At 52.4% G+C, this 27,812-nt stretch overlaps 1 protein-coding gene across 1 annotated transcript in view; it reads right to left on the bottom strand.

Moving 5' to 3' along the window:
- Window positions 1–3,507: 3,507 nt before the first annotated feature.
- Window positions 3,508–27,812, bottom strand: part of TRPM8 (transient receptor potential cation channel subfamily M member 8) — a 72,979-nt gene continuing 48,674 nt past the window's right edge. The window contains exons 18-24 of the mRNA XM_066346252.1: window positions 26,346–26,487; window positions 24,928–25,099; window positions 22,301–22,478; window positions 16,616–16,806; window positions 8,685–8,784; window positions 6,784–6,817; window positions 3,508–3,558 (exon numbers count right to left, since the gene is read on the bottom strand). Of these exons, the coding sequence (XP_066202349.1) occupies window positions 3,508–3,558; window positions 6,784–6,817; window positions 8,685–8,784; window positions 16,616–16,806; window positions 22,301–22,478; window positions 24,928–25,099; window positions 26,346–26,487 (868 nt within the window). The remainder of the gene's footprint in view (window positions 3,559–6,783; window positions 6,818–8,684; window positions 8,785–16,615; window positions 16,807–22,300; window positions 22,479–24,927; window positions 25,100–26,345; window positions 26,488–27,812) is intronic.

The raw sequence follows: 27,812 nt of genomic DNA, 5'->3' as shown, positions 1-27,812 counted from the left end.
ATTGGAGATCAGTCAAGTCGCCCTGCAGAGAGGGCGGGAAAGCATGGCCAGGCTCTCAGTCCAGAGAGAGATGTTCTCCCATGTCGGGCACGGGCCAGGCCAGGGAACGTATGGGCAAAAGGAGGGAATGGACTTCGAAACTCTCAACAGCAAGTGCTGGTCACTGAGACCCAGAGGGACGGGCAGCCTTCGGGGAGCACGGGACGGAGGTGCTGTTCCTTCCCTCCATCCTCTGGGGGGAGGTCAGTCACACGTCTCAGTCTCGGGTCTGAGCACAGTGGCGGGGATGAGGACCATGGTCTCAGTCTCAGGTCTGAGCACAGCGGCGGGGATGAGGACCCTGGTCTCAGTCTCGGGTCTGAGCACAGCGGCGGGGATGAGGACCATGGTCTCAGTCTCGGGTCTGAGCACAGCAGTAGGGATGAGGACCATGGTCTCAGTCTCGGGTCTGAGCACAGCGGCGGGGATGAGGACCATGGTCTCAGTCTCGGGTCTGAGCACAGCAGTAGGGATGAGGACCATGGTCTCAGTCTCGGGTCTGAGCACAGCGGCAGGGATGAGGACCATGGTCTCAGTCTCGGGTCTGAGCACAGCAGTAGGGATGAGGACCATGGTCTCAGTCTCGGGTCTGAGCACAGCGGCGGGGATGAGGACCATGGTCTCAGTCTCGGGTCTGAGCACAGCGGCGGGGATGAGGACCCTGGTCTCAGTCTCGGGTCTGAGCACAGCGGCGGGGATGAGGACCATGGTCTCAGTCTCGGGTCTGAGCACAGCAGCGGGGATGAGGACCATGGCCGAGCATGTCGTTCGGTAACTAAGGTGTCCTCAGCCCTCCGGGCGTCTTTCCCACGCAGAGGTCTGACGTTCCCTGTGGAAGCTGAGGAAGGAAGGACACTTTGGGAAGGACGGATTTCCCACTTTCATTCTCGGGCACGACGTGCTTCAGAATATATTAGTAATAGGCTGGTTGTGGGTACAAACAGACCAGCAAACACTGAGAGGTGTCCTTTCCTGTACCGAAGAGGTTACGAGACCATGTTCTGCATTCTGACCAGTTTGCCAGTGGGAAGAGCATGACCACGGTCGAATGGTCAAGGCTCAGTCAGTCTAGGTCACGACCCAGAATGTCTCTGAGGGCTTCAGTTGCTGGGCAGCTTCTGCATAAATAAGAGGATGAGTTGATAATAAAGTTAAGAACAGCAGTAATTTATCAAAAGGATGTTGTATGATGACTCCCAAAGGAACTTCAAATTCTTTCACTGAATTAGAATTTCAGTGCAGCCAATACAAGAATCAATGGGTTATTATGTGGAGATTAATCAGCTTCCAATGACCATACCTCCCCCCATGACCCTTGGGTCCTAAATATAAAGCTACAAGAAAACAAAGGTCTTTCCTTTCACCCTGGGTCTTACTCTCTCTCCACCTTAGTGCGATATATATACAACTGTCTGCCTGTCTCCTCCCCAGGCCCTGGGTTCAGGGACGAAGAGCCCAGAAGGGCTGATGGGTAAAGACTTGTGCCCACATGTGTGCTTCTGCCCTACCTCCACCGTATCAGAGCACGCCTACCTGGCTTGGCAGTCTCTTCCCTTGTCCCTGCCCAGGGGAAGATTACTGTCACCCCTCCAGAGAAGAGAAGTGTCAAGGAGACACAGGAAAGATCACGTTAGCAGCATGTAGCTGGTTGCCTGGAAAATCGCGTTTCCGGTTAGCTTTTTAAAGACACTCCAGGCAGATCACATCCCCGAAAAGAATGTGGATCTTGTGCCCAGAAGAAAAAAGCCTACCAAAAAATTGGGCGTGCCTTATTCATTGTTTCTAAACATGCAAGTGGTTAAGAGTGGACGGGACACCTGTGTCCTCACACGCTCTTCTCGTCCTCTTTCTCTCCTGTGGGGTCACACAGAGAGACGGGAGGGAGGTCCTTTTCCCAGTTCACAGCCATCGGCCAGTTAATGGGCTCTCCACGTTTCAATGCAGATTTACGTTTGAGCAAAGGGCAAGCTGACAAGACATCAGTCTGTTGTCTCATTTTGCTCACGATCCACACATTTGGGAAAGAATAAGAGGTGGAAATTGGGGTTGTAAAAGGTGGATAGACACGTCTCGTTTAGAATCTTTTCTGATTATTACACTTCAGTGGTTTTTAAAAAATCATTATAATGTTGTTTATTCTTCTTGATTAAAAAAAATTTAGCTCATAACTCAAACAAAACGGCAAATGTTCTAAAATTCAAATTATAACTTATTGTAAGGGAAAATATTGTTTTCATTGAACATCATTAGGAGAGAGCTGAAAGACATTCTTCCTAAAATGCAACGTTTATTTTCTTGAGCAACTGGGGAGGCTCTGCCTACCTTTCTGATTGTATATAAAATAGGCATTCATCTTATTGTCACAAAAGTCCTCCATAATAGGGGCTTTTTAATATGACCTACAGTTGTCAGACCCCCAAGGAAAAGTACTGGGTGTCCAGATATACTGAAAAGAACCTGGTGATCACAATTACCCTACAACCCCTTGGTGAAGAGAAACTCTTGGTGAAGAGAAACTCTTGGTGAAGAGAAACTCTCCGGTGTATTTAATGCAGGGGCAGGACTCCATGTGTGAGCCTCGGTGAGCTCCTGGCACGACTCTCTCTGCACTTAGTAGGCACTTAGTAAACAGCAAGGGAAAGGAGGGATGGAGGGAGGGAGGGAGGGAGGAAGGAAGGGAGGGAGGGAGAGTAGGAGGGAGAGGAGAGAAGGGAGGGAGGGATGGAAGGAAGGAGGGAGGGAGGGAGAGGAGAAAAGGGAGGGAAAGGAGGGATGGAGGGAAGGAGGGGAGGGAGGGAGGGAGGGAGGGAGGGAAGGAGGGAGGGAGGGAGGGATGGAGGAATGGAGGGAGGGAAGGAGGGAGGGATGGAGGGAAGGAGGGAGAGTGGGAGGGAGGGAGGGGAGAGAAGGGAGGGAGGGATGGAAGGAAGGAGGGAGGGAGTCCTGTTTTCATTCCTCAAAATTCACTTTCTCAAAAAAAAAAAAATCTGCTCAAATGAAAGGCCCTTAATGCTTTTTCCCCCCCAGCTCTTTGTGTCCCTAACAACATTTTAAGCCTTGCTTTCAGAATTTGAACAGGTAATGGGAAAACATAATTAAAGCAAATGATAAGATCCAGGAGAAAGGCCTTGGGTTCAACTCGGCCCGTTAATAGAACTACATTTCTATTGTGCAAACGAGCTATTGTGAAAAGACCTTGATGGCCTCACTGAAACATGCTCAGCAGTAAAAGGTGATCAATACTCATCTGCTGAGAGGGAGACAGACTAGCAAACAGGCATCTGCATAACCCACAGCAGCACACACGAACGATGTATCGAAGAATCAGGTACACTTTTTAGGAAAATGACACATCAGAACAACCAAACTCCCCCCCCAAAAAAACAAACCCCCGCCCCCCAAAAAACAAGCCATTACAATGACTTACCTTGTTGTAATTAGATTTTTCTCCATTATGGTCTATGAGTTTTACTTGATTTTATTCGCAATCTCTTTCAGAAGACCCTTGAGATCGTTAAGCTCCGGGGAGGGAAAAAAAAGAACTGGTCTTAAGATTGATTTTCCTGCCTGACCTGTGGTGGCGCAGTGGATAAAGCGTCGACCTGGAAATGCTGAGGTCGCCGGTTCAAAACCTGGGCTTGCCTGGTCAAGGCACATATGGGAGTTGATGCTTCCAGCTCCTCCCCCCTTCTCTCTCTCTCTCTCTTTCTCTCTCTCTTTCTCTCTGTCTCTCCCTCTCCTCTCTAAAATGAATAAATAAAAAAAAAAAATTAAAAAAAAAAATTAAAAAAAAAAAATAAAGAGTTTTAAAAAAAAAAAAAAAAAAAAAAAAAAGATTGATTTTCCAACTTTGAATTTTAAATTCTATAGCTTTTCCATGAAACAGGGGTGTACACTGGATAGTGAGTACGGCGTCTGGTAGGAATGGGGCTGAATGAGTGATGCGATTTGTCAGACCCTGTCCGCTACGTACTCTCTGAAATCACATGACTAACAGGTGATCATTCGCATCAATTAGTATTAGTTTGACTTAAAATGCAAATTACTAGTGATTCTTACACAGAAACAGTAAGTTTTTAACAACACAGAGAAAAAATATTTAGAAATAACGTTATATATAATCGATACTAATACAATTATAAGATACCAATAAAGTTGTGCTTTGAATAATGCTAATAAATACTAATAAAATAATGAAGAATAATAAAATATATATTTTACATGTCATATATAGTAAAGAATAATATATAATAAAAGTCATACACAATATTAATAAAGTTTTTGCAAAGTGTCTCCGCTCACAAAAAAAAAAAAGTATAAATGCTAGAACAATTTAGGTAAAAGGCATAATATAATTATTTTGGATGCAGGCATATTTCACAAGTTCATTTCACGAGATGCATGAAGCGCATTGGAAATTGCACGCCACCATTGTACACGCGGCAAAAGCTTTGGGCACGAGGCAATTTCCGCACCGTTGGAGTCTAACTGGCGGCTGCACTCAGAGAAAAATCTGTGTTTGACTTGGGCTTATTTTCAGTAATAACCTCTCCATTTAGCTTTCTTTCTCTTTTTGGTATTTTTGTTTGTTTGTTTTAATAACAAAGAGAAAGCATAAGGGTTAGCAGCTGCTTACAATAAGGAAGGCATGGGAAGATCCCTCCTTACAGACTTGAGGCCAATGGTGAATGCCTGTGTTTCCCGGTGACATAATGAGATGGACGAATTCTATAGTCACCGGAGGGGCTTTGGGGAGAGCTCCGTGGTTACTGCTGGTGGAATGGCTTTACTAAGCTGCTTGAAGTTGGGCATAAGGCCCCAAGAGCTGGCTCAAGAAACAAGCGGTGACCCCTAGATTTTCTCTGGCTGGAAAAAGGACTTGCTGTCACTCAGAAGAGGAGACGTGGAGGATAAGGGGGGGGGGGGTAGATAGGAGGGGGCAGGGGAGCAGGACGAGCAGGGGACAGAGCCTTCTCAGGGACCTGCCCAATTTCTCCCCAAACCTACAGCATGCACGGCACAGGTGGGCTTCTCTGGGGACCTGAGCTCCACAGCCGGACGGGTGCAAAGGAGAACGAACCTGCAAGCACTTCTCTGCGGTCCCAGGAGGCCCCTGGCTTGCACGTGTGTGTGGCCAGCCTTCTGTATGACTTCGTGATGCATGACTCCCTCAGGCTCCACCTCCCAACAACGCCCACTGTTCAGGTTCTTGTCCTCACGGACGGTGTCCCCTGCCCAGAACCTCACCGGTTGGGAGGTCCCCCTGGTCCCTGGGAGTCAGGCCAGCTTACCCGGCGCCCTGCGTCTCCTGATGACCTCTGCCCAGACTCAGCAGCTGTCCCGGAGGCCCGAGGCCTGAGGTCTGTGTCCTGCTCCTGTCTGCCCCGTCCACGGGTGCCTCCGCCCTGTCCCTTCTCTGCATGCCCCAGAGCAGGCTCGGCGCTGAGGGGTGGCTTTCACAGCTCCAGCCCCAGCCCTAAGTCCTATTTTCCCTCAGCTCCTTCCAAAGCCACCCACGCGAACCCACAGGTAAAAACAACACAACGAAACAAACAAACACAGCCCGTGCTCTCTACAAACACAATGCCTACACGAGTCCCTCACTGCTGCAGCCCCCACAGCAGACAATCCGGAACGCACGGGACTACCCCACGGAAAGTCGTGGCGGCTACCCCGTCCTGCACAACCCAGCCAGGCCCGGCACAGGGCGAGTGCGCAGTAAATTCTAGGCGTTATGTGGTCTCTAGGCACAGACGCACCAGGCACTATATTTAAATATACATCTATAATGTGGACAAGCAAATCTATCCTATAAGGTCGCCTACATAGCACACATGAAATGTCTAATAGAAATCTCACAACACTATTGCTCCTTTCATACATTCCCTTGATAGTCTAGAATTTTTTCTGCTGTTTAAAAATATCCAGCATTTTTTTTTCTTTTCCCTTTCCACTGTTATAATCATGATACACACCCTAACATGATCACTTGTGTACAGTACTCAAAAACCGAAGCCTTCCTGGCCCTTTCGTTCAACATCAGCCACAATGCGACATCAGAATGAGAGCAGCCGGAACAAGAAACACTACATGGTGACAGCTCATCTCCAAAGATGGCTGTCCCCAGGTCCCTTCTCCCCTTACACGCGTGTCGCTCCCACACCGAGCCGTGGGCTGCTCCTCCCCCGCCTGCATCGGGCTGACCTGGGTCAGCTGTGATCCACAGACCCGGGTGGAAGGGGCGTCCTGCAGGTCCAGGCCTGCTCTCCCTGGGCCCAACGTTCACGTGAGTGTTTCTGTATCTTGCAGTAGCCTTCAAAGGGCATCGCTAACAAACCAGACTGGCATCAAAGCCCAACATCAAGGCTCGCTGGCTCCCAGACTGCTCTTCCGGGCCTGCCTGGTGTTCCCATCATCGCCAGCATCTTACAGCTGCCTCTACAGCTGAGAGAAAGACCGGCGGCCCTGGGTTAGAGGGACGAGATTTTAGAGGTGACAGAAATGGGACTTCAGGACTATCCCCTGAGGGCTGGCACGTCCAAGAAGCAATTCTGTTCTAGCACCCGGACCTTACGCAGCGAACGAAAAAAGCTGAATGTGGACCAGACTCACATCGGTTGTTTTGTTTTGTTTTTTAAATAATAAACTTCTTTAATTTTGGAACATAGTCACTGGCTTCTAGCTGACGGCTCGAACATAACAGACATGCAAATGACATTTCTCAAACTAGAAACAAAAGTGTACCTTTGTATCCAGCTGTCTAAACCGATGCCTCATTCTTCAAGGAAGAGAGAGAGAGAAGGAGTGAGAAAGGGTTATTAGGCTTCGTTTTAAAGTCTTTTTTAAAGCACAAATACAAGTCACTTTCATTTCCAACGTCAGCTGCGTTTCCCTTTTTTACTTGCGTCCTAATCCCCAAGTGACGCAGAACCGCCCCCCGCCCCAGCCCAGGTACAAGTGCAGCCCGCTGATGCTGCCTGGGCTGGTGGCGTGGTGTTAGGGGACCTGTAATGTCCACTCCCCCAGCCCAGGTACAAGTGCAGCCCACTGATGCTGCCTGGGCTGGTGGCGTGGTGTTAGGGGGCCTGTAATGTCCACTCCCCCAGCCCAGGTACAAGTGCAGCCCACTGATACTGCCTGGGCTGGTGGCGTGGTGTTAGGGGACCCGTAAGCCCCCCCCCCCCCCGCCCAGGTACAAGTGCAGCCCGCTGATGCTGCCTGGGCTGGTGGCGTGGTGTTAGGGGGCCTGTAATGTCCACTCCCCCAGCCCAGGTACAAGTGCAGCCCACTGATACTGCCTGGGCTGGTGGCGTGGTGTTAGGGGGCCTGTAATGTCCACTCCCCCAGCCCAGGTACAAGTGCAGCCCGCTGATACTGCCTGGGCTGGTGGCGTGGTGTTAGGGGGCCTGTAATGTCCGCCCCCCCAGCCCAGGTACAAGTGCAGCCCGCTGATGCTGCCTGGGCTGGTGGCGTGGTGTTAGGGGGCCTGTAATGTCCGCCCCCCCAGCCCAGGTACAAGTGCAGCCCGCTGATGCTGCCTGGGCTGGTGGCGTGGTGTTAGGGGACCTGTAATGTCCACTCCCCCAGCCCAGGTACAGGTGCAGCCCGCTGATGCTGCCTGGGCTGGTGGCGTGGTGTTAGGGGACCTGTAAGGTCCACTCCCCCCCCAGCCCAGGTACAAGTGCAGCCCGCTGATACTGCCTGGGCTGGTGGCGTGGTGTTAGGGGACCTGTAATGTCCACTCCCCCAGCCCGGGTACAGGTGCAGCCCGCTGATGCTGCCTGGGCTGGTGGCGTGGTGTTAGGGGACCTGTAAGGTCCGCCCCTCCCTTCCAAAACCACCGGTTCAGGGTCTAGACATGGAGAAAGCTCAGGGCTCCTGCCTTGTGACTCAGAGAGAAAGGGCACACACCCCACGCTCCCCAGGAGTGGGGCCGGAGCTCGCAAAGGACTGCACCGTGCTTGTGCGCACTCACTTTTGTTCGCGCGGCCTCTGGGTGTGTTTGGAGCTCTCAGTATTTGTGACATCTGACCATGAACCATGTTAACCCACTCGGTAAGAAAGGCACGTTCCTAGAGGCCCTGGGTCACCAGCACAGGTGGACCGTCTATGGAGTCAGTGGCTTGTCTAGCTCTACAGGATGTGGATAACAAGACCCTGTGACCCGTAAAGGATGCTCAGAACTTCTCAGGGACAGCCTATAACACATCAGCCCTGTGGCTTTCCCATCTGCTAATGTCACTCCTCCTGCATCACAAGGATAGATGTGTGGCACCTGTCAGGTGGTGCCCCATGCCCACTATCTGAGGGTCTTCCTGGAACCCTCCTCTGTAGCCATGGCAGAGGGACCCACACTCTTGTCACCTGGTTCTGAAGCCCTGTCCTGCAGGCTCCAAATACCTCTTCTTCCCCCAGGGCCTTGAAGGACAATCAGGGTGGCCAGCTGGTGGTGGTTTCGCCCCTGTCTGAAAGGCTGGCTCCCCTCCCCACTTCCTGTTTGTCATCCTCCGTTGCCTGGGCGATATCTTTCGGTGCCACTGCCCTCTGCCGTAACCACTCTCTACACGGCTCGCTTAGACCGGTGGCCTATGCCGCGGGCTGGGGACACAGGACATTCCCAGAGCAGAAACGAAGGGTTGACGTACTCCTCTGAGGTGTCGCTGGCTTTCGTGTTGATCTTGACGAGGTAATTTTCTTTCATGACACCCTCCCATGCCAGAGTCTCGTTGTCTTCATTTTTTAAACCTTGAAGAATGAGACAAAGAAAAACATTCAAATGGTTTCATCCGTCCCTGTACTCCCGGATCAACACCCACTGGGCACTGAGCGGAGCGGGGGAATCCGAATCGTCCTGCGCCAGTGGATCGGACTAGCGTTACTTACCCGTGACAGCCGCAGACAGGTGGAGCAGCAGTGAATTTCTCGGGCAACAAGGAGGCACGGGCCATGCCCGCATGAATAGGAATGCAACCTGTATTCTAAAGAGAAGGAGCGACCCATTCCCCTCTCTCCGTTCCGTGACCCAGCACGGTTATTTCGCTAGTGAATTCGGTTCTCATTTCCTTGGGCTCCTTCTTTTTTCATGACATGAGAAGACACCGCGGTCATTCTGTGTGGAAAAACCACTGGTGGGTTGCCTCTCCTCAACCAAAGGCTGGAGAGGAACTCTGAAGGAGAGGCAAGCAAGGCCTGACGTCGTTTCCACCCTCCTGAGGGGTGACGTCTGGGCGTGGACCTCCCGGGAAATGCTGTAGCATCTTTTCCTCCACAGGCAGCCAGGGGCGTGGTGCAGAGAAAAGAACAAGCAACACATCGTCTGTGTTTCAGGCACCCGTGCGGCAGGCAGCCTTCCTCACCCTCACGTGTCCTCGCCGGTGCCCACTTGGAGTACGTGTATCTAGCTTTTCACTTGTAAATTTGTTCCTCGACATGTTAGAGTTTGGGGAGAGTTACGTAATCTTCCTGGATTTAAAAAAAAAAATTAATGGGGAGTCAAAGACAGCCAATCTGCCGGAGGCAGGTTTGAAGCAAACCCTTCCTAGCGAATACAGATTTCTTCCTTTATTTTTCTCATCGTTCTTTTTCTCTTTTTCAGATTTATTTTTAAGTAGTGGTTATCCGCTCTAGACTACACTTCCTAACCGCACTCTTTTCGACTGTACCTTCCCTAGCCACGTCGTGCCCGGTGTCTCTTCCTCCTGATAAGATGGAGGCAGGAGCCCCAGAGGAGAACCTCAAACCCGGCGTGGGGAGGACGGGGCGCTCCTACCCGCAGGCGGTCAATGAGCACGAATGACAAATGACCGAGAAAAATCACCCGACTTCTCCACCAGTCAAGGAAAAAGACTAGTGGAGGTTACGATGTAGCATTTTTACCAACCAAACCAGAAAGTAGTTGGATCTACAATACTGACTATATCTCGTGTTGGTAAAAAACATAGACCACAGGCTTCCCAAACGCTGGAAAATCCGCAGACTGTTACAGCCTCAGGGGGTTAGGGGTGAGCACAGCGCCAGACAAGAGCAGAAGACTTCATCGTAGACATACTCTTTCTAGAAATTTCTCTTTTAGAAATAACTCAAGGGAGGGGGAGGGGAAATCACTGATGTGCTCAAAAAATGGATGCATGGGACTGTTTAGCATAATACTATATGACAACAAAGGCGTCAAAAGTCTACATGCTTAATAACAAGAGATTGGTAAAATTAATTATGGTACATTGATACACTGGCATATTTCAGTTAAAAACTGTCATGCAGATGTTTATTTGTGGATTTGGAAAATGGTTGGATGTATTATTAGTTAAATGAACAAATCAGATTATGAATGTATATGCACAGATCAATCTAATTATTATACACCCACCCATGAATGACAGAATGAATACCCCCGTGTTAATATTTATCTCTGGTGGTCAGTTACATGTGCCCTTGCTCTTTATTATATGTGCTTTAGTATATTTTTCTAGTGGTCTTCAATGGATACAAATTACTTTTTAATCATGAAAAAAACAAGAACTTTTATTTTTAAAAAATACAGTTACTGGGTAGCACACTTTTTTTATGACCTGAAGATGTCACCAAAAATGGAAGTTTGGATCCTACCTTTTATGAAATTTGTTTGCAGATCCTTGCACTTTTCTCCAAAGGAAAGCAATTTCAAGCTTAAAGCCCATGCCTTTCCCCATCACTGGAGGCCAATGCAAAGTAAGTTCAGGAAGTGGATGACCCTGAGAGGCTACGGCAACCGCAGAGGTCTGTGGTTTCTGAGGTTAGAGGTCTCCACAGAGAAACAAGTGACCAGGCGGTGAACAGACGCCTCCGGAAGTCTCCGGTGGGTACGAGCTCCCGGGCGCCCTCCCTCCTGTCCTCACGGCACGGTGTGCAGAGCAGGGTCCTGTCCCTCGGGGGCCTCCCATCCATCCCCCCTTCTTTCCTCCTTCTTGAGAGTAAGACCCGTTTGGAGAGGGAGCGTGTCGAAGGCTCACGCAGTCTGTTTCTCCACTTGTAAGGTCATCGCTCTCCCAGGGCCCCACGGGGGAGACAGGTGCACGTTGACCGGGCCACTTCTGACCTACCTACTGGCTTCCTCAAGCTGCAGGTCCTCTCCATTTTCTGGCCAAGTGGGGGAGTGGCTTCCATTTTAACGTCCACATTGTGCTTAATCACTGAGGAAGTCTTGAGGGAGCGAAGAGCGTTCTGTCCTCCCTTCTGAACCCAGCCCAGCCCAGGGACGGACTGGTTTTCATGAGACGCTGAATTCCCGGCTTCTGCTGATCTGGGGCGGGGCCCAGTGCATCTCTGGAGGGGGGACCTGGCACCCCCGTCGCCCCTCACGCACCCACACCCAGCTGGATGGAGGGGGGACCTGGCACCCCCGTCGCCCCTCACGCACCCACACCCAGCTGGATGGAGGGGGGACCTGGCACCCCCGTCGCCCCTCACGCACCCACACCCAGCTGGATGGAGGGGGGACCTCGCACCCCCGTCGCCCCTCACGCACCCACACCCAGCTGGATGGAGGGGGGACCTCGCACCCCCGTCGCCCCTCACGCACCCACACCCAGCTGGATGGAGGGGGGACCTCGCACCCCCGTCGCCCCTCACGCACCCACACCCAGCTGGATGGAGGGGGGACCTCGCACCCCCGTCGCCCCTCACGCACCCACACCCAGCTGGATGGAGGGGGGACCTCGCACCCCCGTCGCCCCTCACGCACCCACACCCAGCTGGATGGAGGGGGGACCTGGCACCCCCGTCGCCCCTCACGCACCCACACCCAGCTGGAATCCCACCAGTGACGAGGCTTCGCCACCTCACGCAGCTCCTCATTCTTCCCCTCAGACAGCACGGACGGTTGGACATCGTTTTTAGTTTATGCTTGACTTCAAGTCTTCCTCCCTGCGCCTTTTAACCGCTCTTTTCTGTTTTTGTCTTGTTTTTCTGGAACCGCTCAAGGAAAGAATATAGACATTGTTGCCGGAGTCTCTTTTCTAAATTTACTTGGCATTTTCCTCCAGATCTAAAGGCATAGACTGTCCCCTGAGCTTTCCTGGAGGTCCTATGGACGCTCACCCGTGACCTGGCTTCAGGACAGCCAGGGACAGCCCCGGGACACGCCATCAGGAGCCCCTGTCCCTTGGGTGTGGTGTTTGAGAACCATCAGGGCCCAGGCCTCAATTTCCCATCCCCCCCTCTGACACAAAGACTCGGCTTCCTTTGCGTTTGAGGTGACTCACTTTGTCAGCCAAGGCAGAACGACGAGGGGAAAGACAGCGGCTCATCCGAATTGTCAGAACACTTCATCAGGAAGAACAACTACAGAGGCGTGATGGCTAATGACACTCCCAAAGTGACATTCCATCTCTTAAAACGATGCTGTGAAAGGAGTTGGCTACAAGGATTCTTTCACCTGGGACGTGAGTTGGGGGTCGCTGGCACACTTATCCCCCCGAAAGCCAGACTGCAGGGGGACACAGCTCCAGGGATAGCACAGAAGGGTATTATGACCCATATTGAAGGTCATTTCATGACTATCTTGCCTCCATTTCTACATAGTTAAGGAATTTTTTTAAAAATGATGGTTCTTGGCAAGTTAATTCTTTTCTTAATTGTCATCAGTTATCACGTTTAGGTTAGTAAGATTCATTGTTTTACTTTCTGAATCATCAAAATAAAAGGTCTACTGGAAAGTTCTGTCCGTTTCTATCACAACAAGTTTCAACACGTAAGCACATGTTTATTTGGCGCATGCGTGCCTCTCTATTTTTATCACTTAATGTATACATACTGACGTAGCAAATTAACTAAAACAAAGTTGATTCACGTTAGTCTTATGTGTGAAGCCATAGTGTACCCATGGCTACTAATAAAGTTCATTTACACCACTGTATTTTTAAAAATTTCAACAAGGAAGAAATGCTACATGTAGAAATTTATTGAAAGTGTTTGGTGAAGGTACAGTTTCTGATAGGACATACAGAAGATGGTTCAAAAAATTCGAAACAGGTGATTTCGACCTTTCTGAAAAGCCACGTTCTGGGTGACCATCTTTGATTGATGACAATGTTGTTAAGACCATGTTGGAGCAAGATCCTTTTCTGACAACATTGGAGATCGCAGAAAGGCTTAATTCAGCTCAGCATACCATTTCAGACCATATTCAGAAGATAGGATTGGTATGAAAATATATTATTTAATAATGTTTATTGACGGTAAGAAAAATTTGTATTTTGTTTTATTCCAAAAACGGACAGAACTTTCCGGTAGACCTTACACTTGGGTTACACTGGCAGGACAGGAATGACCATCCCGATCCAAGACACAAACCCACTGCCCGTCGCCAGGGGCCATTTACTCAGGTGCAACAAAGAGAAGACCAAAGGGAAACACGCACACACACACACTCACACTCACACACACACGCATGCACAGACACACACGCACACGCACGCACACACACACACTCATACACGCATGCACACACACACACATACACATGCACGCACACACCAGCCCAGGACGCCACGCCCAGGAACAGAGGGAGCGCGGCATGAACTGAGCAAAAGACATTGTGACATGTGACATGATGGGCTGGGGACAGGAGGCGGGGGGACCATGTGGAGCTAGAACTTGGCCATGGGACAGGGCCCAGGGTCTCTCACTACTCCCTCTGCAGCCCTGGGCTCCAGGGACCCCTCTCCTCTCTCCTCTGACCTCCCAAACTTCCTCCTCTTTCTGACCGCACTTCATTCAGTGGTTCTCTCCCTCCCTCTGCCTCTTTGCCTGGCTAATTCCTGCTCATTTTCTGGGTCTCAACTTAAACATCCCCTTCTTCCAGGAAGTCTTCCCTGACTCACTCTAGTCTGGGTTAAAGTACCCGCAGCGTAGCTCTCCTGGCACCCTACATGTTTCTGCAAAGTGAGTGGTCCCCACACTTCTCAATGAAAGCTTTTTCATTTCTGTTTTGCTCCCTGAGATTCTGAGCCCTGTTTGAGACAAGGATAGCCTCTATCTTATTAGTACCTACTGAGACATTTTATGAGAACTTTCCCACGGGGCTTGGAGGCTGTCAGAATATAAGTGATAAGACTAATGGAATAACTCAGAAACATTGAGGCACCTATTTCTTTTCCAAATTGCTAAAGGTCATTTTCTGGAACCAAGTTTGTGCGTCTCGCTAACATCCACAACTGTCGCAGACCCTGCTCAGATGGGAAGGGCTTGGGAAAGTTTCTTTTCAAGGAAGAAAAACAGCAGATATTCAAGTTACTCATGAAATGTACCCATCGTGGGAAAGTAGCACGGGAGGATCCACTCAGTTCTGAGAAAGAGGAAGAAGCTAGTTCCTGGAGATCTGTCTTCCTTTTCCTAAGCTTGGTGAGCCTCGAGCAAGGCACAGAACAGAGGGCCAGATACGTCCACAGGGTTACATGCATCCATGGGGACAGATACGTCCTCAGGGTCCGATACGTCCGCAGAGTCAGCCTATGTTCTGGCCATTTCCTGGGGGCAGGATGCTTTGTAGCTATCAGAATACAGAAAATTTTATTTTCAATTGTTCAAGGCATCAAAGATCATTTTGGACTGCTCAGAACTGTCTGGTTAAAGAAACGTTTTTGTTTCTAGTGTGTCAAATCAAATTAATATGGCAGAAGAGTTCATGAAACCTAAGGCCCCAACAGCACAGCTCCCCTTAACTGTGAGTGGCAAGGTGGAGAGGGCAGTGAGGAGCTTGCCTGCCTCTGATAGGCCCGTGCTGGGTGGGGGAGGCACTCTCGGGGGTCGGCACACCCAGCTTGTTCCTCCCCGTCGGGCGGTGGGGCCTCATTCTCCACTCCCTAGCTCTGGGCGAGCCTGTGACTCCCCTTCCCCAATAGCACACGGCGGAGGTGGTGGCATCTGACTATGCAGCAATGGCTTCGTGCGGGAGCCCAGCCTGCCCGGGGGAAGCCTGAGCCAGGGGACACTGACTGATGCTCCCCGCTGAGGGCCCAGCCGGCTGCACACAGGTGAGTGCACGTGGACATCGGGACCAGCCAGCCCATGGCCCAGGGGACACTGACTGATGCTCCCCGCTGAGGGCCCAGCCGGCTGCACACATGTGAGTGCACGTGGACATCGGGACCAGCCAGCCCATGGCCCGCCTGCCAAGTGATAAACGCCGGGAGGAGCAGAGACCAGCCGTTCCCGCTGAGCCCTGACCACGGAGAGACAGACGCACAGAATCGTCAGCCAACAAAAAGTGGCTGTTTCAGGCAACCAGGTCCCAGGGGGGTTCGTTACACAATAATATACACTAGATCTGCTTAGAGAGCTGAAGTGGCCCATCTCCCCTCTCTCCACAGAAGGGGACTGAGATCGGAAATCCCGCCAGTACCAAGGCTGGGTCCAGCCTGAGCCGCTGACTGACCTCCCCTGTCAGCCCACCAGGTCACTTTATGACAGGAACTGATGGGGGTGCTGAGGCGTAAGACTCACCATTTCGCAATCGGGACAGTCCCTGGCAGACTGGGATGAACTGGTCGCCCTAACTGGACGTCCGGGAGCAGCCCTCGGGCAGAGCATTGGCACGTCGGAGCTGTGGCAAGCGGGGCCAGCCAGGCCACCCCGAAGGACCCGCCAAGCGCCCACACAATGGAGGAGGATCGGCTGTGAACAAGTGCCCGGCCAGAGAGCGTGCCAGCAGCCTCGACAGAACCGCTGTTTCCAGAAGGCGTGCTCTTTCTCCGCCTTCCCCCCCCCCCCGTGTGGAGGGTCACAATGGCAGCTGGCGAGTGGGACAGGGTCAGTGAGACAGGCCCCCTCCCTGCCAGCTCCGCCAGCTGAGAGGAGGTCGGTGTCCTACGGGAGTCTCCCCTCTGAATGGCAATGAACGAGCTGGCTAATATATTGGACCATCCATTCTCATTTCTAAGTTGAAACTATTTTTGCCAACTCAAGTCACTATAAGCTTGCTGATTCCTTCAGGGTGACCAGAAAAGTCACAAGCCCTGCTGGGGTCAAGGCTGACGCGTCCCAGAGAGTAAATTTCACAGCAGCCACTGGCAGCAAAAACAGCCAGGTTTGCCACCATCCCATAAACCACGCTTGTTCAGCATACTATTTACATTATCCTGATGTCTGTCCCAAAGAGGGCCACCCTGGCAGACGGACAACGGGGTCTCTCTCAATCTACCCTTTCTCATGAGTAATTAATTCCTGGGCCGGCCCGATGCCCAAGCTTCACGGACAGATGGATGGGTGTGAGTGGGGAGGCAGGTGGGTCAGCCCTTTCCCCGCTGAGCTGTGGGCTGGGCAGGGCACGCCCCCCTCCCGCCGGCATGAACCCCTGCCTTCAACCCCAGCACAGGGCCCGCCACTCACAGCAGGTGGGTCAGCCCTTTCCTGATGAGCTGTGGGCAGAGCACACTCCCCTCCCGCCGGCATGAACCCCTGCCTCCGATCCCAGCACAGGGCCCGCCACTCACAGCAGGTGGGTCAGCCCTTTCCCCGCAGAGCTGTGGGCAGAGCACGCCCCCCTCCCGCCGGCATGAGCCCCTGCCTTCGATCCCAGCGCACGGGGCCCGCCACTCACAGCAGGAAAACGGCTCTACGGGCTTCTCCTTGCAGCAGCACCTGAAGCACTTCTTGACCACCATGTAGAAGTAGGCGAAGACAACGAAGGGGAAGGGGATGTTGAGGCGGCTGCAGTACTCCTGCACCAGGAAGTACCGCTGGAACTTCCAGACCTGGTCGTTGTTCTCCTGGACGGTGCCCACGGTGTAGCTGGGGGGGGGGGGGGGGGGACAAGGTCACGACTGAGCTGCCTTCCACATGCCTCTTATGTCGCTGCCAAACACAGCTCTGTGATTGTGTGTGTGTGACAGAGACAGAGAGAGACAGAGAGAGGGACAGATAGGGACGGACAGACAGGAAGGGAGGGAGATGAGAAGCATCAACTCCTTGTTGCAGCACCTTAGTTGTTCATTGACTGCTTTCACATATATGCCTTGACCGTGGGGCTACAACAGAGCAAGTGCCCCCTTGCTCAAGCCAGTGACCATGGGTTCAAGCTGGTGAGCCTATGCTCAAACCAGATGAGCCCACACTCAAGCTGGCGACCTCAGGGTTTTAAACCTGGGTCCTCTGAGTCCCAGTCCGACGCTCTCTATTCACCTGCACCACCGCCCGGTCAGGTGGCACTGTTGATTTTAAGCAGCAACCTTGGTAATGTAGGTCCGGACAGAACAGATAGTCCATGCTGGTACCAAGGTCAAAACCGCTCAGCACCAGGCACGCTCCAATTCAAGTAGGACCAGAATCATCTCTGGCTTTTGGGTCTTCTTTTTAATTTTATTTTCAATCACACACACACACACACACACACACACACAAAAGGTCGAATGAACACTAAAATTATATTTATGACAACACCTTTCAAGGACTGTCTTTTCCCATTCATCTGTTTTTTTGGTTAGCTACAAAGAGGCACAAGGGGTCAATGCCCTTATGAGTAATGTGCCCTCATATTTATCAAGGGCCTTGAAGATGTTCATCCCTCTGAATATTCACCCGAGACTAGGGAGCTACGGAGAGCCGGCAGGATGTGCATGGATGTACACACGGCTGTCCGCCACGCTGTCCGTAACCGCCGTCCCCACCTCCCCCTCTCAACAGGATGGACAGGACAACTGAAGTGTTCCACTCTAAAAATATGCCTCACACATTACGGTCCATCAAGACAGTTACATGCAGCAGCCGTTAGAAATCGTGTTGATGACTAATTTTTGTATTCCGGGAAGACACTTCAATGACAACGGTGAGGCTCACACTCGTCCTTAACAAGGTAATCTCACTCTATCAATCACATCTGGCCAAAGGGAAGCCCCTCGTTGGACCTTACAGAACAAGTCAGCCACCCCTGGTCGAGCATGTTCTCGGGCAGTGCTCGTAAAAGAAGGTTTTCCACTCGTGCAGTTGGCGATTCTGAAGAACTCGGCCTCGTGGCAAGGTCTCCGCTGCTGCTCCTGTGGATCCCCGTGTCCTCTACACCTCAGGGCACAGGTGGACCCAGGGAGCAGCCTTCCTTTCCTGGGGAAGAGGGAAAGCCTTCCTCCACGTCCCAGGGGCAGTGGGGAGCTAGCCCACTACAGGACACTCATCCCCCAAAGCCCCTCTGCATGAGTCACGCACTGCCAGGGTTGACCGTGGGAGGTTAGTTTGTACACGGAGGTCCGCCTCCCACACGGCAGCAGCTTCCTGACGGTTCTTTCTTTCTCAAGTCAGATCCCAGCTCGGCCAAAGCGACAGGAAGGTTCTCTGGGGAAGGCTGACGGCGAGCACCGCTTCAAACAGCTTGGCTGAAACAATTCTTATTGTTCTTTAGACACTGTTTCCCTTCCTGTCGAGTTGCCGCTGGGGTTCGGGGATGGCACACGCTCACCCCCTCGGCAAGCCCAGCACGTGGAGCAGCTCACAGGTCCTCTCTCCCGTCCCGGCTGTCTCCCCCCTCCACCCACAAGCTTTCCGGTCCCCCTGCCCACCGATGACCGCCTAGGTGCCCTCCCTGAGAGGAGCCCTGCAAGGTTCCCTCTGACTCTGCGCCCCCAGCTCCCCAGCCAGTGGGGGAAGGTCTGTGGTGATAACTGAGCACGCTCCTCGGGGCAAGGAGGAGGAGGAGGAAATGGGGGGGAGACAAGCTTCCAGAAATTCGCTGACACTGAAAATGTGACCAGGAGACAACAAAAGTTTAGGATTCCAACAGCCTTGTACAGAAATGAAATCCAGCCGTCCGCCAAGAGAAGGATCCGCCCCGACCAAAGAACAGAGGATGACTAAATGTGAAGAACGTGTTTATAATTCATCACTTTCATAACCCATCACAGATGAAGAGGAAAAATAGGGTTTCAATAGTTGCCAGAGAGCCTCCTGCCAGCATTCAGTGTCCATTTCCGATTGGAGGGAGGGGATAAAAAGAAGAAAAGAGCTTAATAAATAAGAAGTAGGAGGAAACTTCCGTGCCGTGATAAAAAAGAATAAAAAGAATTTAGTAAGGAGACCTTGCTCTGAAATAAATAAGCACAACTTGAATAGCTTCCCTGCCTATCAAAAAGTGGTTTCTGGGGGGGAAAAAATCATATCTTAGAAAAAAATATCTTGCACACAACAAATGGCAAAAAAAAAAAAAAAAAAGTAACAAAAGTCTGCCTGATCTGTATGAATAAAACTTCACTGAGAAATGACACATCATTGAATAAATGTAGACTGACATCAATTTTTCTGGATGGTAAGATACTTTGTGTGTTTAAATGTCAGCTTCCCCTAAATGATTCTACAAAGTTAATATTATCACAATAAAATTCGCAAGATTTTTTTTTTTTTTTTTTTTTTTTTTTTTTGGAGAAAGAGAAAGGATTTCAGAAAACGAGGCTTAGGCGTCTCCATATGATTAAATACACAAGAAAAGCCAGGAAAGTTTGAACAAGAATAATGAGGGAGGCTTGTACAACAGATGTCAAATGTTTTTTTGGGGGGGTGGGGGGTGGGGGGGAGGCAGTAATTAAAGCCATTTGGTAGTAAAAACCAAAACAGAAAGATTGATCAACAGACCAGAATGAAGAGTCTGCAAAAAAATAAAAAAATAAAAAAACAAAGAAAAAGTAGATGCTGAAGCAACGGCCAATTTTAGAATAAACTGAAGCACAAGAAACTTGCCAGGTCGACGTCAATCAAGCGTGTCCCTCCCGAAGCTCCTCTCCGATTTCATACGTTTTCTGTTTGTTATCTCTTGCCCACACGCCAGCAGGCTCCAGCCGGCGCTGCCCACGACCCCCACAGTGCCCCAGAAGGTATGAGGTGTTCCCCACATTCCGGGTCGCCTCTCCTGCCCCAGCATCCAAATCCAAAAAAGCAGGTTCAAAACCACTGGCAAGAGACAACCAGAGAGCCTGTTGCGACAATCTACGGACGCTCACACGATTTAGTGTGGAGCTAACGTTGGGCCATAGGCCTGGGTCGACCCATGAACTCTGCCTCCACCTGCAGGGACATGTCCTAACCCTGTGCCGTGACATAAAGAACAGGCTATCACCTATCCCTGCCACCCAGCCCGCCGTCCACGGCTGGCCGTGCTCCCCAAACTACCGTTAGCTCCCCACTTCTCCCTCCCTCCCTCCCCGGCCAGGCTCTGGGCTCCAGGTCTGGAGTCTGCTTAGCAAATGTCACCTCTGCTGGCTGCTGCCGGTCCTCGCCACACCCCCAACATCCACCACAATCATCACTCTGTCCTCCATTTGCCCAGTGGTCAATAGCACTTTATTACTGCTCATATATTACACTATATTATATCAATCATATCATATCATATTGTATTACATCATATCATATCATACTATATTATATTATATTTTATTATATTTATTATATCATTATATGTTTCTGAGCCCATTCCTTCCCCTACCAGCAGAACTAACCTCTCCGGCTCCAGCTCCGCATTCATAAATGACAACACCACCTACACAGAAGTGATTAATAATTCTACGGTGTCGCCCATGTGAGGTACCCGGGCGTGCCTCACACGAGAAGGGGTCAGTAAATACTAGCTATTGCTCCTGGGACCGTGGTCTGCTCTCCCCCCTTCCCACGCCACCCCGGACCCTCTTACACTACTATACCACGTCCTGCTTTTCTTCTTTTCTTACTTTTTCTGCACATTCACAATGAGCTTATTCTATTCCTGAGATTAAAAAAGTATATATATTTTATTCTGAGAAGCTATCCTGGCTCCGGGTACACTTGCTGAGTCCTTTTTGGGAGAAACACCCGGGTGGATCTATCTCCAGGATGTGGCATCTGTAGCACCGTGGCTCTGGGGTTGAGATGACGCACAGTCATCTACTGTCCCTTCCTGTCCTTCATAAGCCACACAGGGCCTGTGATCGATCCTTTTAATGGAGAATGTCCCTTCCCCCTTGAACACCATCTAGAGACTGCTCTAGCACTGAGTCAAAATTCCCAAACATGCATTTACGTACGTTACAGTTTGTAAGGCTGCCATGGTGGGCGAGGAAGCTCACTGCCCCGCCCTTCCGAGGGGCGATGTCCCTGGAGGCCCGCATCCCCACCTGGCCCCAACGAAAAGGCCTCTCTTCCACCTCAAAGTTTAGCAAGTAGTTTTTTACTTGAATTCTGTTGCTAAATTGTCTGTCTGTCTGTGCCAGGACCCCTGTCCTCAAAATGACTACCTCCCCTAAAGTCACAGCATAAAACTGAGATACTCCCACCGAAACTGCCGCGTGGGACTCTTTGGAACTCTCCTAAGAAAAAGGAAGGGGAAAGGAAAACCGCGGTTTCCTAAATGCTTAGAAGGCACTGCCAGAGGCCACGGGAGCGTCCAGAGCCACCACCACATTCGCCCTCAGCCGCGTCAGACACAAGCCCAGGGAGAGCCACGCTCCTGACCCTTCTCCCTCGTATTTCAACTGAAAGGTTTAAAGCAGCAAGTGGATAAAGGCTGAGTCCCTTTTTTTTTTTTTTTTTTTTTTCATTTTTAGAGAGAGAGGAGACAGAGACAGAGAGAAGGGGGAGGAGCAGGAAGCATCCACTCCCATGTGTGCCTTGACCAGGCAAGCCCAGGGTTTGAACCGGCGACCTCAGCGTCCCAGGTCGATGTTTTATTCACTGCACCACCATAGGCCAGGCAAAGGCTGAGTCCTTTAAGCCCTAGAACCCGTACCACTGAGTCCCTCGGACAACAAGAACGTGGAGGTGAGCTGACCGGCACACTGCACTGTCGTGCCAGCACCATGGCACACGGGGCAGATTTCTAAATGGACGCTGAATATCCACAGTGTCCGAACGCATTGGAGGGTGTGACAGGGGCTGATCTCTGATGTCAAATAAACTAAGAGGGTCACACTGTATTTTTAACATAGTCCCTTTAAGGCGCCCACCCTCTCCAGGCAACCTGTCCCCTAAACCGTGAGGCCACAGGGACGACCGGGGAAGCACCAGGGAGCTGAGAAACGTGACCCATAAAGCTCCCCAAGGGGGGCCTTCGGACTCTGCTCCCAGTCCCTCCCACCGCACCTGCCCCCTGGCCCCACCCCGGAGGTCCTGGCATGGCACAGACACGCACCCGAACATGGCGACCAGCAGGTTGACCAGCAGGATGTTGGTGGACAGCATGTAGACGCACACCAGGGGGATGGTGATCCACTCGGGAAACCGCACCTGCCCCCCGGCCCCACCCCGGAGGTTCTGGCATGGCACAGACACGCACCCGAACATGGCGACCAGCAGGTTGACCAGCAGGATGTTGGTGGACAGCATGTAGACGCACACCAGGGGGATGGTGATCCACTCGGGGAACCGCGGCAGGTTCTGCTCGTCCAGCTCCACACACAGGGGCTTGGACTCGTTCCCCGTGAACGTGCAGTGCGCAAAGTCGTACGTGGTGCCTGAGGATGTGGGAACCGAAAGGCAACGTGAGGGCCCCCCCTGGAGGGACAGTGCTAGGCCACCTACCCCAGGGGGGGCACAATGTGAGGGCCCCCCCCCGAGGGACAGTGCTAGGCCACCCACCCTGGGGGGGGCACAATGTGAGGGGCCCCCCCAAGGGCCAGTGCTAGGCCACCCACCCCAGGGGGGGCACAATGTGAGGGGCCCCCCCAGAGGGACAGTGCTAGGCCACCCACCCCAGGGGGGGCACAATGTGAGGGCCCCTCCTGAGGGCCAGTGCTAGGCCACCCACCCCAGGGGGGGGTACAACGTGAGGGCCCCTCCTGAGGGCCAGTGCTAGGCCACCCACCCCAGGGGGGGGTTACAACGTGAGGGCCCTCCTGAGGGCCAGTGCTAGGCCACCCACCCCAGGGGGGGGCACAACGTGAGGGCCCCTCCTGAGGGCCAGTGCTAGGCCACCCACCCCAGGGGGAGGGTACAACGTGAGGGCCCCTCCTGAGGGCCAGTGCTAGGCCACCCACCCCAGGGGGGGGCACAAGACGGTGAGGGCCCCCCCCCGGAGGGACAGTGCTAGGCCCCCCACCCCAGGGGGGGCCACAAGACGGTGATCACGGTCCCACAACGGGGGACGCAAGACGGTGATCACGGTCCCACAACGTGCCGGGCACTGTTGTTTGTTCTAAGGTGCTTTATCCAAACAAGACACGAGCCTTTAGAATCAGGCGTTCATTCATTCATCCAGCAAGTGTTTGTTGAGCAGCTAGTAGGAGCCAGGGGCCACAGCGGGACAGGAGAAAAGGGGAAGGGCGAGGCAGACAGGGGCTGGGCCCCCAGGGAGCCGCCAGCCTCTTTGGGCAGGCGGACAAGCAACCACACAAGTTCGAAACGTCAGCCCGTGAGAGTGCTAAGAGGGACGTGCACGGCGCAGTCTGTGGGCATACACTGAGGCCGCCTCTCCGGAACAGTGAGAGTGCTAAGAGGGACGTGCACGGCGCAGTCTGTGGGCATACACTGAGGCCGCCTCTCCGGAACAGTGAGAGTGCTAAGACGGACGTGCACAGTGCAGTCTGTGGGCATACACTGAGGCCGCCTCTCCGGAACAGCTTCCCCAGGGAGCAAGGGTCTTTAACCTTGACCCTAAATTCAGCGGCTAACCGGGAGAGTGCTTTACGCAGGGGGATGACATCAGATTCTCTCCACCTAAGGATCACTCTGGCCGTGGCACAGGGGACACCAGGTCAGAGGGGATGTGGGAGGTCACCACTAAGAGCCAAGCAGGTGGGCTGTGAGGACGGCTCGGGGCGGAGGCGGTGGGGGTGGCAGCAGAGGCTGATTTCAAAGACACTGAGGAGGCAAAACCAACGAAAATAGCTGACGAATTCGACACAGGGAGTGACATCCCAGGAGGTGCCCGGGACGTGACACGGAGGCTTCTGATCAGCACGACTGAGTGAACAATGGCGGCAGCCTGGACCGAATGGGGCCTTGGAGGACGTCCGGGTCTCGAAGGAAGGACGGGGTGCTTTCGTTTGGACGTGCCGAGAAATCGCAGAGAAGGAAGGGGGCTAAGCGTCCGGCCCTCCAAAAGCTGCTCCGGGCTAGAGACCCCAGTCTGAGTGGGCGAGGCTGCCCCAGGCTGCAGGGCCCCACACCCTCCCAGTGTGAACTCGGTGTGGCCAACCCACGCCGCCTGGGCCACCATGAGCCCGCCTCCAAAAACTAGGTGGCAATGGGAGGGTGTTGGGAGTTTAAAGTCCAGGTGCCAATGCAAAATGTTTCAATAGTGCTTTTTTTTTTAATCAATGGGCACCCAGTTATTTTAAGAGAGTACAACTCACAACACTCCCTTCTAAATGCATGAGGCTCGTTGCTCTCAGTTGTCACACTGCTGCTGAAAATACGAGAAATACTTTTTTTTTTTTTTTTTTTTGGTGATCAAGAGAGAAGACAGACAGGGACAGACAGACAGGAGGGGAGAGAGATGAGAAGTGTCAGCTTGCTGTTGCAGCACTTTAGTTGTTCATTGATTGCTTTCTCATATGTGCCTTGACTGGGGGAGGGGGGGCTCCAGCCGAGCTAGTGACCCCTTGCTTTTAAGCCAGTGACCCTGGGGTCCTGTCTATGATCCCACACTCAAGCCAGCGACCGCACTCAAGTTGGATGAGCCCATGCTTAGGCCGGTGACCTCTGGGTTTCGAACCTGGGTCCTCAGCATTCCAGGGTGTCAGAGAGACACTATTTCTTAAAAGTTTATAAGTTACAGGCTGAAATGTTGGGCACACACTTGCAAGGTGAATGTAAAATTCTGTTCAGGAGCAAAGAAAAGTTCTGAGGGTTACTGCTTACTCCCCGGTGTTGGTTTAACGCAGGCCCCGTGCTCCTCAGGCGGCCCCCAGGGTCAGCCCCAGCCTCCTCCCGGCTGTCCCCGCCCAGGCCAGTCGGGCTCACCGTCCACGTCGCTGGGCACCTGGCCGAACATGGCCAGGTAGGGCTCATAGACGACCGAGCGGAACAGCCACCTCCAGCGGTGCTCGTTCTTCCGCAGGATCCCCTGCCTGGCCACACCGAAGGCCATCATCCACACGGCAAAGAGGAACAGGAAGAAGAACACGTCGATCAGCTGTCAAGGGAAGACGCCAGGACGGAGTCAGGACGGGGCCAGGTGTCTTCCCTGGTGGCGGCTCCCGCCCCGCTGACCATGGAGAGAGCAGAAGCTCGGGGCCCGGGGAAGCTAAGTCAGCCAGCGTTTGCTCCCTAATTTTAAAATAAATGGCCATCATCACCTTCGGGCCTGGGGGCATCTGTTTCCCAGAATTAAAACCAGCTGACACATTTCTGTTTGCAAGTCTCCAAGCCAGCTCAGCCACAGACAGAAGCTCTCCGAAGGAGGGACCCGCCAGAGGGCAGAGGAGGCCTGAGGCTGGGCACCTACCTCCCCCCCCCCCCACCGCACGACGCATGCTCTCTCAACCCCTACATTAGTCCCTTGGTGGCTCTTTTCTTTCTTTCTCTTTCTTTCTTTCTTTCTTTCTTTCTTTCTTTCTTTCTTTCTTTCTTTCTTTCTTTCGAGAAAAACAAAAGCTGCCCTCATTAAACAAGAACGCACACTTTAATTATTCCTGAAGCTTTCTTGCACCCATAGCATGACTTCATGGTGACTTGCTGCCTCAGATATGCTTTGAGGGAAAACCACAGGCTGGAAGAGCCTGGGCGTTGGAAAGGACCTTCCTGATGAGCTCACCCAGACGCCCATCTGACTTACAGACCGAGGCGGGAGCGAGGTGGGGGCCGTCTGGACACGAGCTCAGGACAGCCAGGTCTTCGGTGGGCGGTTCTCTCTGCACTCTGCGTCAGCCAGGCCCCCGGGGCTTCTCCCCTCCCCCCACAGCACACGGCTATAAGGCTGCTGCTTCTCACTCCCTGCCTGTCTCTAGATAAGCCCACTAGCCTCCTGGGACCCACTGTCCACGTCCGTGAAATGGGTGCGAAAGCCCCTCTCCTGCCGACGCTCTTAAGTGAATTGTTAAGACTCAAAGGAAAGCACACGATCCCGTGTAGAAACCTAAATGGATACCTTCCTCACAACTTGTTGAATGAACGCTTTTGGCTCCTCGTGGTCATCTTTTGTTCAAGTTCAACCTGAGAGAGGCCTCCCCCCCGTCCCCCTCCCCGGTGCAAATGCCTCAGAGAAAGCAAACCTCACGGGACTGTGAGATGCAACAGCTACTGCTGGACAAGACCCTCCCATCGACCAGTAGAGGAGCTCCGGGGTGGCAAGAACACTGACAATGGCGGCGAGTGTCCACCCTCACCATCCTCCGGGGTGGCCAAGAACACTGACAATGGCAGCGAGTGTCCACCCTCACCATCCTCTGCAGCATGATGATCTTGGGTCCTAAATTTCTGCTGACAGTGAAGATGTGGATCAGCCTCAAAGTGAAGATGATGTAATCCAGGCAGAAAATGACCCGTCCGGAATACAGAGAGGTTTTGTTAGAAGGATGGAGCCTGTGCAAAGAAGGGGAACGGCGCTCGTGAGATACCGGGAAGGCACCTCAAAGTTCTGTGCTTTTCAAAATAACCAAATGTGAAGAAACAGCTGAGTCGGGGGAGGGGGGGGACTGGGAATGAGCAGAAATGGGCCATGGTACCAGCCACCTGCCCGTCACTGAAGACCAAAGGCCATGGTCTTCTGCTCTCGTGGGCTCCAGTAGAGGCAAGGACGTCACATGAAATGGAGCTTTCAGAGGTTCTGGCTACTTCCGTCTTTCTTCATCCTCAAAGGCTACTGCCAGAACCCGGTCACGTCATCACTCACCACCTTCCTGGCTCACGAGGCTTCTATAATGACCCCAACCCCTGCCCCAGCCCAACTACCTGGGACTTGAGCCTGCCAGGTGTCCGCTAAGGAAATTCACCTCGTCCCCACTAGAGTATTTGTTTGCTAACCACCTGCTAAGTGATGTGTGAGTCTAAAGTCCCATGTACTTTCTAACCGGAATGTTCTAGAAATCACGTCCACCGTGGTTCAAACGCTGGGCCCTCGCCCCACACAGAAGGGGGGTAACTGGAGGAGGACACTGAGTTTTCACTCCCTTCAAGTGGGAGAAAGTGAGCACTCATTGGAAACACGTCACCCTGGGGAGGTGTGACGATGGACAGTCAGGCTTCTCTGCAGAGGGGGGTGGCTTCATGTGCTGCTCAAATGGAACCCCGAGCTTTCCCTCGAAGCTCTTTGGGGATGGCAGACTTGGGGGGATGTGGCATGGGCAGCATGAGCCACAGTGTCCGGTAGACTGCAGTCTCTCTACCCCATGGATCACACATTGCCTTTAGCCTCTGACCGTGGTTTTTGATTGGTTTCTCTAATGCAGGGGTCCCCAAACTTTTTACACAGGGGGCCAGTTCACTGTCCCTCAGACCGTTGGAGGGCCGGACTATAAAAAAAAAACTATGAACAAGTCCCTATGCACACTGCACATATCTTATTTTAAAGTAAAAAAACAAAATGGGAACAAATACAATATTTAAAATAAAGAACAAGTAAATTTAAATCAACAAACTGACCAGTATTTCAATGGGAACTATGGGCCTGCTTTTGGCTAATGAGATAGTCAGTGTGTTCCTCTCACTGACCACCAATGAAAGAGGTGTCCCTTCTGGAAGTGCAGCAGGGGCCAGATAAATGGCCTCAGGAGGTCACATGCGGCCCGCGGGCCATAGTTTGGGGACCCCTGCTCTAATGTGATTGCTTTTTTTTTTTTCCTGAGCTGGAAACGGGGAGGCAGTCAGACAGACTCTCGCATGCGCCCGACAGGGATCCACCCGGCACG

The sequence above is a fragment of the Saccopteryx leptura genome, chromosome 7 (assembly GCF_036850995.1).
Source record: "Saccopteryx leptura isolate mSacLep1 chromosome 7, mSacLep1_pri_phased_curated, whole genome shotgun sequence".
NCBI lineage: Eukaryota > Metazoa > Chordata > Mammalia > Chiroptera > Emballonuridae > Saccopteryx > Saccopteryx leptura.
This window is presented reverse-complemented; position numbering and strand designations above follow the sequence as displayed.